Genomic DNA, 13,308 nt, shown 5'->3' on the forward strand with positions numbered 1-13,308 from the left:
TGGCGCTCAGGCCGCAGATCCACTAGCTCTGTGACATCGAGGCTTGTCCTCGGGTTGGAGAGGCGGAGTTTTCTGAGGGGGCGGGGTTAGGACGCAGTTTCATGTGCGGGCGGGGCTCTCTTCTGGAGGTGGTGGCTTTGGGGAGAGGCGGAGTTACGTGCCAGAGTGGGTGGGTCTTTGGGCGTGCCCTTGGCTCGTGAGTGGGCGGGGCTATCTTGAGGAGGTGGCCGGCTCTTTGGCATGTAGTGGGAAGCCGGTAGAATCTCGCGAGTGCTGCCAGACTCCCGCGAAGCTTTGCGGCTGCGCAGTGCTGGGTCTGAGGAGCGGGGTCGGTGTAGCTGGTCGCCGAGCGGGCGGGGATCGTCGCCAACATGAGCGGGACATTGGCCAAGATCGCGGAGATAGAGGCTGAGGTACCCCGATCCCCCGGGAGGGCTGGGCGGGAGAGCCGAGCTGCCGGCTCGGAGGGGGGCGGCTGGAGGCTGCTGGCCAGGCCAGCTGGGGGTCCCCCGGCCTGCGGGGCGCTGCGCCCGGCTGCTGCCCCTTCCCGGCCCTAGGCGGCTGTGTGGCGGCCGTGGCGCTCCCTGCGCGGCCAGGCTCCGCGCCGGGGTGACGGCCCCGCAGGCTGCTGATGGGGGATCAGGACTCCTGGGTTCTCCGGCCTACTGGGGCGCCTGGGGGCTCCCCGGGCAGAAGGTGCCGCGCGGCCGGGACACCCGAGCCCTTGCGTGGGTGGGTCAGTAGCGTTGCGCTGTGACCTTCTGCAGATGGCCCGGACGCAGAAGAACAAGGCAACGGCGCACCACCTGGGGCTGCTGAAGGCTCGCCTGGCCAAGCTGCGACGGGAGCTCATCACCCCGAAAGGAGGCGGCGGCGGTGGCCCCGGAGAAGGTGGGTAGCCCCTCGGGAGCACTGCACTAGTGCCCCTCGCCAGAGATGTCACTTCCCGTTTCCAGGGGCAGTGTGTGGCGGTAGCTGAAGGAAAGGGGTGTCTGTTGACCTTTGGATGCCCTAACTTTCTCCTAGGGCAGGGGTAGGCAACCTATGGCACGCAAGCTGATTTTCAGTGGCACTCACACTGCCCGGGTCCTGGCCACCGGTCCAGGGGGCTCTGCATTTTAATTTAATTTTAAATAAAGCTGCTTAAACATTTTAAAAATCTTATTTACTTTACATACAACAATAGTTTAGTTTTCTATTACAGACTTATAGAAAGAGACCTTCTAAAAACGTTAAAATGTATTACTAGCACGCGAAACCTTAAATCAGAGTGAATAAATGAAGACTCGGCACACCACTGCTGAAAGGTTGCCGACCCCTGTCCTACTAGGGTATGTCTACACAGCAATTGGGAGGGCTCTCCCCATTGCTGGTGGAGAGACTCACTGGATCCACTCTAGCTAGCTACTAAAATTGTAGTGTGGTGCTGCTGCAAAGTGTGTGTGTGGGGGGAGGGGATAGTCTCAGAATACAGGTTTCAGAGTAGCAGCCGTGTTAGTCTGTATCTGCAAAAAGAACAGGAGTACTTGTGGCAATTTAGAGACTAACAAATTTATTTGAGCATAAGCTTTCGTGGGCTACAGCCCACTTCATCGGATGCATAGAATGGAACACACAGAAAGAAGATATTTATACATACAGAATAGTGGTGACAGCTACAGTGAGGAACCACGCTTTTTTTCCCCTTTGTTAGATACAGAGCCTCAGAAAGAAATTGCTTTAATCTCTAGGTATTTGGTATGTAGATTTATTTAGGATTTAGTGAAATGGGTGCATTAGCAGAAACCTGAGAGTGGCTATTAATGGAGCACCTTGCAGTAGCCTTAATTTTTAAATGTGAAAGTGTAGTCCATGTTAGGTACATCTCTCATAATCAATACTCCATATTCGCCTGAGTAGCCTGTAGGCTGTGCCTCCATAGTAAAGCTACATGGATTACACTTCCTCTCGTTGGAAAGTATATGTTATACTAATGGGCCTCCTCTCCAAAATCAGAGGACCTTTGAACTTTCTTGTTAATTTTTTTTATATCGTAGGTTTTGATGTTGCAAAGACTGGTGATGCCCGAATTGGGTTTGTGGGTTTCCCCTCAGTGGGGAAATCTACTCTGCTGAGTAACCTTGCTGGTGTGTATTCTGAAGTGGCAGCATATGAGTTCACCACACTGACTACTGTGCCTGGAGTCATTAGATACAAAGGAGCAAAGATACAGGTGAGAACATTTTGCTCACAAGGAGGGATATATAGCTTGGCCCTGGCTGTAGCTGAGCCATCTAGTCTGCTGTTAATAAGTTAGAGGTAAAGTAGTATGTGGGAATGTTTTGAGAAGACCCGTCTAAAAACCTTGTATTGAGTTTTAACTTTAAACCATTGTCAATACTTCTCACTGTGCTTTGGAGGGAAAGTCCTACAGCAGGGGAGTTCTTCTTCATTTCATATAACACAAATCACCATGTTTCATTCCACCAATACAGAAAGGGAATAAAAGTTTTGGGTGTTGTCGTGGATAATCAGCTGAATACAAGCTCCCATTGCGATGCTGTGGCCAAAAGGGCTAATGTGATCCTTGGATGAACAAATGGGAAATCTCAAGTAGGAGTATAGAGGTTCTTTTACCTCTTTGTTTGGCCCTGGTGCGACTGCTGCTACAACATTGCATCCATTTCTGGTGTCCACAATTCAACAAAGATGTTGATAAATTGTAGAGGGCTCAGAGAAGAGCTACGAGAATGAATAAAGGATTAAAAAACATTCTGTGTAGTGATAGACTCAAGGAGCTCAATCTATGTAGTTTAGCAAAGAGAAGGTTAAGGGGTGACAGTGTATAAGTATCTACTTGGGGAACAAATTTTTGATAATGGGCTCTTTATTCTATCAGAGAAAGACATAACACGATCCAATGGCTGGAAGTTGAAGCTAGACAAATTCAGACTGGAAATAAGGTGTAAATTTTTAACAGTGAGAGTAATTAACCATTGGAACAGTTTACCAAGGGTTGTGGTGGATTCTCCATCACTGACAATTTTTAAATCAAGACTGGATGTTTTTTCTAAAAGCTATGCTCTAGGGATTATTATGGGGCTTGTGTTACACAGGAGGTCAGACTAGGTGATCTCAATAGTTTCTTTTGGCCTTGGAATCTATGAAAGCTATGTGTAGTAGTCAAAGGGGAAATAATTGTCTATCATCATTTATTCAGATCGCCAATAGATTCAGTAAATATTAGAAGTGGGAGGAGGTCTTTGTTCCTTTGTGGGAAGAGAGGCATTCTGTATATAATGGATTTCCTTCCTCTCTTCTAAACACACAGCTTCTTGATCTCCCAGGAATTATTGAGGGAGCTAAAGATGGGAAAGGCAGAGGCCGGCAGGTCATTGCAGGTGAGTGTTGCAGGGCTGAAGGAAGCAGTCAATTGCCAATTTAGCCATTATCTTTCGTGCTGGTGGAAAGGCCAGGTTTCAGAGTGGTTGTTGTATGGGTCTGAGATTGCTTTCTGGACCCTGGAAATCCTGATATGTGCTGTCAGTATTTCTAATGCCGTGGAAGCATTGGTTTCTTTTGTGATGGAGTTATTTAATTTGTAGACAGTGGAGGTGTAGCTATTTTCCACTTGCATGACTAGATTGCCTGAAGCTTGGGCTATTCCTAGTGCTGAGATGTTCTTTGTGTCATTATGGCTTCTGCCCTGAAGTACACTAATGTTTCAGAGGCAGACACAATTTCACATTAAACAAAGCTGTTTTTAATTTCTCTCACACACTTGTTTCCTATGTCTATTATTGTGGTATCAAAACATAGACATCAGGATTATTTCAGCCACTTAGACTCTGACCTAAAGAATCTAACGTCTGCATTAGGTGACATTATTTGACCAACACTTAAACTGGTAGCGAAAAACCAAATAGATTATAGGCCGAGAAAATATAGTGATGCTTTAAAAATGTGACATGACTTCTTCCTTATTGGTTCCCATGGGTTTTACTGACTTCATCAGATGACACATGCCTCATCTTAATTTCAGCCATGAAATAACTTATTGCTCACCTATCATGTAAGTTTAGTGACACTGAAGATTGAAGTCCTCTGTTAAACTAGAAGTATAGCTCGGATAGTGGGAGTAAATGCTCCCCACATTGCTTCCCCAACTGACTTCAATTATTACTTCTAGAGGTAAAAAGATAATTTAATTCTCCAGGGCCATTCAATCATTGGCCTCTGTCTGCTATCCAGGGTATTAACTAGGTAGGTTTAAGTTCGGACTAGATGATCTAGTGGTCCCTTTTGACCTTAACCTTATAGTTCAGAGATTTTGACATTTTATGTGATGTAAACATCAGGAAATAGACTGAGACCAGAAATTTAGCTCTTGTAGACCTCTGAACAAAATTCAGATGGTAACTAAATTGCAGTTGCTACCAACATAGGTAGGGTTCAGCCCACTGATGGTATCTCATCTTGTCACCAACTTTGATGGATTTTTTTTGTTTTTCTAGCAGTATTGTGCTTTTGAAAGCGTGTGTGAATTTACCATTTGAGGAACTTTATTTTCTGATCCTCAGTTGCTCGAACCTGTAACCTAATTCTGATTGTTCTGGATGTATTGAAACCACTGGGACACAAAAAGATAATTGAGAATGAACTGGAGGGCTTTGGAATACGGCTGAACAGCAAGCCCCCCAACATTGGTTATAAGAAGAAAGATAAAGGTGGCATCAACCTCACAGCTACTGTAAGTATGGAAATTGCAACAGGCCGTTATGATGAGGGATTCAGAAAGCTGCTTGATTCTAGGAAGATGCTTTTGCCATGAACGGAGAATCTGGAAGCAGTGGTTCTGTGATTAGGAAAGGGTCTTCCTTCTGCATCTGGGGTGCTGGTTCTTGCAGCAGTGACCTGGAGGCAGTACTTGTCATAACTAAGTGGATGGAAGTGCTGCTTCTGAAAACTTCTTACTACAGCCATTAGTGGGACAAGTGGGATCAATAAGATAATGCCATGAATTGAGGTTCCTCTGCACTGTCCCCAAGCCATCTATGCCAAAAGCATCCACTCCAGTGATGTGCAATCTATTAATTATTTCTGGTCAGAATGCAGTTTGTGCTAGGTGCTAGCATCAGTAATTGTAATAGCTGATTGAATGTAAACTCCTCCATTCCCTATCTAACATTGTGTCTATTTATACAGTGCCCCCAGAGTGAGCTAGATGCTGAAACAGTGAAGAGCATCTTAGCAGAGTACAAAATTCACAATGCTGATGTCACGCTGCGCAGCGATGCTACTGCTGATGACCTAATCGACGTTGTTGAAGGAAACAGGTACTGTGTCAGGGCATGGAAATCCTGCTGTGTGATTAGCATGCCTACATTTAAATGCTATCCTACAAAGTCTATTTCCAATATAAGCCAAGATATTGATGCAGTTTCACTAGTCCTTGTTTCATACCCACTCTCAGATGGTTTTTCTTATGAGAGTAGAAGGAAGTAATTTTGGGTGTTGCTGACATCCTCATATCACCCTGTTTTTCTCTTTGTAGAGTTTATATCCCATGTATTTATGTGCTGAATAAAATTGACCAGATATCCATTGAAGAACTGGATATCATTTACAAGGTGCCACACTGTGTACCAATCTCTGCTCACCACCGCTGGAATTTTGATGATCTGTTGGAGAGAATCTGGGACTACCTGAGGCTGGTGCGAATGTGAGTTCTAATGACTGCTGATTTTCTGCATAGTTAGGTAGAGGATTAGCTGGGAGTCCTCATTCATCCATTCTAGATATAATGGTTTCTTGCAAGCAGGTACAGAACGTTGTCATCAAAAATCTGTTTTATTCGATATGTAAATCAGAGGCCATGCAGTTTGTCTGCTGTACGATTGGGATAACAGACAAGAGAACTGTTTCCTCAGCGTTGGGATCTGTGTTGCCTTACTTCAGACGTGGGCAAACTACGGCGGCCTGCAGGACCGTCCTGCCTGGCCCCTGAGCTCCTGGCTGGGGAGCCTAGTCCCCGTCCCCTCCCCCGCTGTCCCCTGTCCCCCACAGCCATGCCGCCGGGCAGGCCACACTCTGGCCCGCCGCTCCCGCTGGGCAGCGTGGGGAGCGCAGTTGGCTCTGGCCAGGTGTTGTGGCTGCGAGCTCCTGCTGCTGGTAAGGGGGTGGGGAGCAGGGGGGTCAGGTAAGGGAGTGGGGGGCCCTGAGGGGCAGTGGGTTCTGGGGGGACGGTCGGGATGGGGAATGGAGGGTTGGGAGTGGGAGTCCCGGGGGGCCTGTCAGGGAGTGGGGATATGGATAGGGGTCGGGAGGGCAGTCAGGGGACAGGGAGCAGGGGAGGTTGGATGGGGGTGTGGATAGGGGTTGGGGCAGTCAGGGGACAGGGGGGTTGGATAGGGGACGGGGGTCCTGGGAAGGGGCAGTCGGGCCAAGGAGCAAGGGGGGGTTGGATGGGTTCGGGGTTCTGAGGGGGGCAGTCAGGAGGTGGGAAGTGAGAGGGGATGGATGGGGGCAGGGGCCAGGCTGTTTGGGGAGGCACAGCCTTCCCTACCCAGCCCTCCATCCAGTTGCGCAATCCCGATGTGGCCCTCAGGCCAAAAAGTTTGCCCACCCCTGCCTTACTTCCTAGTAGGAGGATAAAAGAGTTGCTGTGAAAGGATAACTTAAAACAAAGCAAAACAAAAAAACAGGACTCCCACTACAGTCTCAAGAATAATTGTTGAAGATGTGTTTTAGGGTGGTGTGGAAACGAGACCCTGCTGTGTTAAAAGAAAGATGGGAGGGAGGTAGTGCTTGTTATTGGCTGATTGCTCATTCTGTACTGCAGCTACACCAAACCTAAAGGACAGTTACCAGACTACACTTCTCCTGTGGTGCTTCCTGACTCCAGGACCACAGTGGAGGATTTTTGTATGAAGATTCACAAAAATCTCATTAAAGAATTTAAGTAGTAAGTATTGTCTGCAAAAGACGGTTACCATATGCCAGAAACGCAGTAACCCTCTTTTCTTTTCCCCCCCACCCTGCCATGCAGGCACTCAGGGAACCCACCCAGCTGGAACCTGGTGCCAACTTCCCCTCTAGCTGGGACGTGCTTGATTATTTTTCCCCTCCCATCCAGGCCCTACCCTGTATCTTCCCTGCCTCCCCCCCCAGCTTCCTACATGCCACAAAACAGCTGTTCGCAGTGGGTGGGAGGGAGAGGGAAGAGTTGGTCAGTGGGGCTGCTGGCAGGTGAGAGGCACAGGGGAGGCGGAAGGAGCTTGGCTGCCAGTGGGTGCTGCTGAGCAGCACTTGCTAACTTTTCTCTGTGGGTGACCCTTCCCCTGCCCCAACTCAGCCCTGACCTGGACCTGCTGTGGAGGGGGGGAGGGTGCCTATCCCGCAGCCCCACCTCCAGAGCTGCTGTGGCAGGGAGAGGCACCTCTCCCCCACAGCCAAGATGCTGCAGCGGGGAGAGAGAGAGGTGGGGGAGTTCTCTCCCCCTGCTGTAGCCCTGGAGCACTCTTCTGCACCCCAAGCCCCTCATCCCTGGACCCACCCCAGAGCCTGCACCCTGCAGTGAGCTGGTTCCCTCACTTCCCCAACCCTCTGCCCTAGTCCTGAGACCCCACCCCATGAATTTTATTTGTACCAATATGAAGGTGATGAATGTCACATCACCTCTATATTGGTGCACTTAACAATTCATTCTGCACACGTGTGGGAAAAATTAGAGGGAACACTAAATCTAACCATAGAATCATAGTGTTGGAAGCAATGTTTCTTTGCTATTCTGTCTCTGGCTTGCTTGTGAAATACTCTTCTGGGACTATATATGTTTAAAAGCATGAAAATAACTGTAATCCACAGCATGATAGGTACTTGACCTATCTGTACAAGGAGCTGTTTTGCTTTGCATGCTTAATAGTAGCTGTGGCTGATTCTATTCTTCAGTTGGAGTTGAGACAAAGATCATTTGAGCAGGTACTTGTATATGGGCAAAAGATATCTTTTTATAAAGCTACCTTCTGTATATACAGAATAGCACCTGCCTGTCACAGTAAGCAGGGTATTATGTGGCACTTCCATGCCTTGTAAGTTATTAATTTTTCTCTCTTCCCTTCAGTGCACTGGTCTGGGGTTCATCTGTTAAACACAATCCGCAGAAAGTTGGCAAAGATCACACACTTGAGGATGAGGATGTCATTCAGATTGTGAAGAAATAAAATTGTTCCTGCTAACTTGCCATGGTGGCTGACTTAGTCAATGTCACTTTCTTCCCTTAAGCTCAGCTTTGAGTGCTGAAGACCAGACCTTGTTGAGGAGTTAAGTGGAGGGGGAAGATTACTTGAATGGTTGCTTACTTTATAGTGATAGAATGCCAAGGACATAGGTATGTTTGATTCTTTACCAATGGGGAACTCATAAGCCCTCCTTTCAGAGTAGGAAGCCCTGATTCTACTAGCCTTCACAAAAGGTGTTTGTTGAAATATTTAAGGCTTTATGCCTTGCAGCTCTGGTTAATAGCTGATCCCTCAGCCTTCTGTATCACTGAGCTACGGCCAGATAGGAGGAATGTTACCCAATACTATCATCTCATTAAATATTTAATTATGCTACGTGGTAGGGCCACTGACCCACATTTCACTTTCTGTTGTCTATTTAAGAGTTTATGTTGGTGCTCTTTAGTCATCACGTAAGTTCTGCTTGGGTAGTAACAGAATGGGCTTTATGTCTAGGGTTGCTGGGGGGCATTGAATGGATAATTGTGGATTACAGGGATACTCCTGTAATGTTTCTTCATTTAGCTAAATTCTGCTATTTGACATTACAGGAGAGAGTCTTCTGAAAGTCCATTTTCCTTTCAGAGGTAAAGCATGACTAGTTTCATGTTACATTAGGGAGATCTACAACTTGCTACTAAGATTAAATGTTAGAAGAAAATCACTAGGTTATGTAGTTTAGTGTAAAAAAAGTGGCTTTAGTTACTGGGATACTTGTCTGTCCTCTAATGCAATAAGTTCATGGGAGTTTTCCTTCTACAAAAGTATAACTATTTGTCTGTTTCATCATCCATTTGCAATGTAGAAATATAGCACTCACCTTGTCTACTGTGCCTGCTCCTGCTACCTTTCTAAGAGCAAAAGCACCCTGGCATTTACCTAATGCTAAACAAACTTAATCTGGTTGAAGAGTGACCAGTGGTGTTGCATCTCTTGGCTATAGCTTTATAACCAAGGAGCACTCAGCATTGAGTTTAGATATGTTAATCAGGAGATAGATAATGAATGCTGGGGGAAGCTTTAGCCTTTCTTTTGTACCTAAAAGCAAGCTAATGGTTGTGGTGAAGGTAGTAGAATCCCTCAGTGACAGCCCTCTAGATGAGTCATTTGGGATAACCACTTTCCCTAATAACTTGCCAGAGAGTTAGACAAGTTCCCCTCACCATAAAGACCTATGAGATGGAAGGACAGTACAGTAGCCTCTCTTCCTGGCTAAGAGAGGGACTAGTAGCATGCCATATGCAATTTGTGAGACTTTACTAGTTTATTAGGCTCTTCAATATTCATAGTCTATAGCTGAATTACATACAACAGTAGTAAATATTCTTATACCCATCTCCAGGTATAAGTGTGCCATTGCACTTAGGTTGTGTGCAGTGAATGACCACCCCTCACAACACTAAAGCCTCCTTGAAAGTGCACAGAAAGGAAGTGGGAGAGAGTTCCTGATAGCCCATTTGTACAATGTAAAAACGGTACTTGCTTGAATTAATTTACTGTACTGCTCTGGAGAAGGGTTGTAGAACCTACAATCCTTTCCTTATACTTTAACACTAGGCTAAGGCTTGCAAAGCAGGACAGTGGTGAAGGTTTTATTGCCCCTGATTCTTCTCTCTCTCCCCCCCCTCCCCCTCCAAGAAAGTGTAGGTGGCCTGGTGAAACTACCCTGTACTATGGCACCAGTTCAACTATTTGTCAGATGAAAAGGTACTTTGCAGGATTCAGTAGCCTTCTGTGTTCTATACTAGAGGTTCTCAACCTTTCCTTTGAGTCCCCCTCCCCCTACATGCTATAAGAACTCCACACCCCACCTGTCCCACAACTGTTTTTCTGCATATAAATGCCAGGGCCAACATTAGGCTGTAGCAATCAGGGCAACTGCCAGGGGCCCCATGCTACAGGAGATGCAGTAGCTCAAGCTAGCTTTTTCCTCTTTTATAGAGGATTTGCAACAGTTCAGCTTCAGAAAAATAATATTAACAGTAAGCATCTGCTAGCACAGCCTTGGCAGATAGAAAGGCTGAAGTAGGTGGTTTTTTTGCTGGAGCTAGTTAACCAAGGAAGACTTCCTACAGCCACTTCACTTCCTGAAGCTACCATCATAGCTTGAAGTAAGCCCACTTTTATATCTGTCCCTTTACCATTGCATTATTCAGATCAGAACAAAGAATATAATCCTATTACAAGAGGACATCTTCACAGAACTTACTTTTACAGCATAATCACAAGGCAGTCAAATTCAGGATAGAAAGGAACTAGTTACTGCAGTTGGAACTCTTAAGTTAGGGCACTGGTTTACAGCCATTACCTACAGAGTTACTCACTTTAGAAAATATTTTTGCTTAAATACCCATGGAATAGCATGGCAAGAAGCAAGTCACAGCAACAGGGTAGCTATCACTTGAAGGGACAGTTGTGTTAAAGAGCAGTTGAGACAGAAAACTGGTAGAATTGACTTTATTTACAGAATGCTATTGGGAAGTGTCAAGTTAAAAATTTATGAGAAGTTTTACAAAGATGGGCTGTGATTGTATATTTTATATCACTGACCTTGAGTGAGTCTGAGTAACAAGCAGTGAGAGACTTTATACTAAATATTGGTGATCTCAATGGATTCCAGATTAAAGATGCCCACCTGTTCTTTCTGCACAAAAGTCTCTACTTATCTGAAACTTCCTACAGCTTGCTGGCTGTTTATAGTACAATCAAGTGATTTTCTGCTGCTGGTTTTACACAGTCAGAGAAGAGCAAATCCTGGTGATAATTTGGAGTTTGCTTTCATCTTTAAAATAAAGGGTACAACGTCTGATAAGCAGGTAAGACAATAGTACTAGACTCCCAGTGAGAAAGTGAATGCAGGAACCATGCAGTAGAAGGAATACACACACTAGCTGTTCAGAAAAAATGAAGCACAGGCTTTAAAAAACCCTTTTTAAAAACAAATATACACAATAGGCTCACAGAACAGCCTCACCCCTCAAAACACAAGGAAAAAAAAAGCAAAGCCAGATTTCACAGTAACTGCATCAATAGATGCATACTAGATTGGGACAGGGTGCTGGGACTCCCCTCTACAAGTAGAACTGGAGACAGCTACAGTAACTTGTTCTATGCTATGGTTAATGTAAAGAATTGGGTTTGAGGATGGGTAAGAATGTTAAAGGCTCAAGTTGTTGACCTTTAACTTTGGAAGATCCATATTAAAATAATGCAGCTAAACAAGAGGACCAGAGCCAACCCTGCTGTGAGCACTATGACAACCAATACAGGATGCATTTACCTTGACTAAATATGGAACTGTGTGCAAAGTCTTGGACTGCAGACTAAAGGACTGACCCTTTTGGATCACTGCACCAGGTCTCAACTTTGAAGCAGTTTCAAGAAACTAAACTATTCCTGCCTTTGATGGAAAAACCACAAGGAATCAGACATTTGTTGACAAGGAGCAAGTTGTGGGCTTTTACTTTAACTACACTGAATCTGCACATTACATAAGACAAGGAGAAATGTGCTCTGAGAGGGAGACGTGAGAAACAGCGAGAAGAGAAATCAGCTTTATCTTGTTCACTCACACACTTGGCATTTGCAACTTTAATCTTAAACAAATAAGTTCCACATGTACAATGGAGCGATCCAAACCATAGGCACAACTAAAGCTCAACTTATCAGCTACTCTTATGTACAGCTGTATAGGTTCAAAAAAGCTATCCTAGGTATATATACAAAAGATGGTTTATACACAAGTTTGTACACAAGGGTCTATACATTTAATTTTCCTGCAGGAGGAACCCTTAGCTGCTCCCTCTACACCAGAGGATATCAGCACTTCATTCACATATTTTACAAAAACAAAAAAAATATAGACATTTCCAGGATTAAACTGGCTTTGTATTGCATCTAAATGTCTTCAGGCTTCATGGTTCAAGCCATATGGATCCTTCAGTCTTGACCCAGACATGGAGACCAGGACAGGTGCCATGTGCTTTAGTCTCTTGAAAAGAAGTTCTGCACAGAGTGCTAAAAATAAAAGCCCCAAAACAAACCGGTGAAGCACAATGTATACTATCAGGACTCTTTTTCCAGTCTAAAGAAACAGCTACCCATCCTCGTAGAGGTCACTGCTCACTGCCGATATTCCAGTTCATCTACACTGATGACTTTGGATGGCATGGAAGGGAGGGGCTGCTGCAAAACATCTGAACCAAACCATTTTGCAAGGCCAATAGGAGAACCACTCCTCTGGCTGGTGCGATGGTCAAGCTGTGAGTGTACATGAGGCAGTCCAGTCCGAGATGGCACATTCTGAGGGGTGGTTTGCACACCAACAGCAGATCCCTGTGCTCCAGAGGCTGGAGAATGGAGAACTATTAGAGGTAGGAAAAGAGCAGAGTTAAGGCCAGGAAACCCTTTTTTGGTCTTAAGAGGAATTGTGAATGAACAGCTAATATGGAAACTGGACAGGGCAAATGTGAGCTACTATGGCAGGGGTCGGCAACCTTTCAGAAGTGGTGTGCCGAGTCTTCATTTATTCACTCCAATTTAAGGTTTTGCATGCCAGTAATACATTTTAATGTTTTTAGAAGGTCTTTCTATAAGTCTAGAATATATAACTGAACTATTGTATGTAAAGTAAATAAGGTTTTTAAAATGTTTAAGATGCTTCATTTAAAATTAAAATGCAGAGCCCCCCTGGACCCGGTGGCCAGGATCTGGGCAGCGTGAGTGCCACTGAAAAATCAGCTCGCGTGCTGCCTTCGGCACGCGTGCCATAGGTTGCCTACCCCTGTACTATGGGGTTCAGTATTTTCCTAGGCTAATAACTGCAGGTTGATCATATTGATGCTACTGTGCAGTAGCATTTGTCAACTCCAATTAGTACATTGTTGACTAGAGAGAACCACATCCAGATCTCAGCTGAAAGACTATCAGCATGAGTGTTAATCTCAAAGATTAAAGGAGTAATAAGAGTTGGGTTATCTGAGGCCCCCAAAATAAGGGGGAAAAAGGTAGAGAAGAGGCTGCTCAGCCTCTGTGGTTGGTAGAAGAACTA

At 45.4% G+C, this 13,308-nt stretch overlaps 2 protein-coding genes across 2 annotated transcripts in view; one reads left to right on the forward strand and one right to left on the reverse strand.

Moving 5' to 3' along the window:
* The first annotated feature begins 284 nt into the window (after positions 1–284).
* DRG1 (developmentally regulated GTP binding protein 1) lies at positions 285–8,221 on the forward strand. Its single transcript, XM_065417629.1, has 9 exons — positions 285–413; positions 768–891; positions 2,037–2,212; positions 3,311–3,380; positions 4,560–4,729; positions 5,185–5,315; positions 5,534–5,701; positions 6,821–6,943; positions 8,102–8,221. The coding sequence occupies exons 1-9, from the start codon at positions 372–374 to the stop codon at positions 8,199–8,201; spliced, it is 1,104 nt and encodes a 367-aa protein (XP_065273701.1). The 5' UTR covers positions 285–371; the 3' UTR covers positions 8,202–8,221.
* Positions 8,222–11,815: 3,594 nt separating this feature from the next.
* The window catches only part of EIF4ENIF1 (eukaryotic translation initiation factor 4E nuclear import factor 1), a 37,423-nt gene continuing 35,930 nt past the window's right edge, over positions 11,816–13,308 (reverse strand). Inside the window, exon 19 of the mRNA XM_065417568.1 lies at positions 11,816–12,622. Coding sequence (XP_065273640.1) covers positions 12,381–12,622 — 242 coding nt within the window. The 3' untranslated portion in view covers positions 11,816–12,380. The remainder of the gene's footprint in view (positions 12,623–13,308) is intronic.

The sequence above is a fragment of the Emys orbicularis genome, chromosome 16 (genome assembly GCF_028017835.1).
Source record: "Emys orbicularis isolate rEmyOrb1 chromosome 16, rEmyOrb1.hap1, whole genome shotgun sequence".
NCBI classification, from domain to species: Eukaryota; Metazoa; Chordata; order Testudines; family Emydidae; genus Emys; species Emys orbicularis.

What these genes read in the sequence shown, in the direction of transcription:
- DRG1 (XM_065417629.1), top strand. Translation starts at nt 372, where the DNA reads ATGAGCGGGACATTGGCCAAGATCGCGGAGATAGAGGCTGAG. An exon ending in TCGCGGAGATAGAGGCTGAG is followed by an intron (nt 414 to 767) that starts GTACCCCGATCC and finishes GACCTTCTGCAG; the next exon opens with ATGGCCCGGACGCAGAAGAA. An exon ending in GCATCAACCTCACAGCTACT is followed by an intron (nt 4,730 to 5,184) that starts GTAAGTATGGAA and finishes CTATTTATACAG; the next exon opens with TGCCCCCAGAGTGAGCTAGA.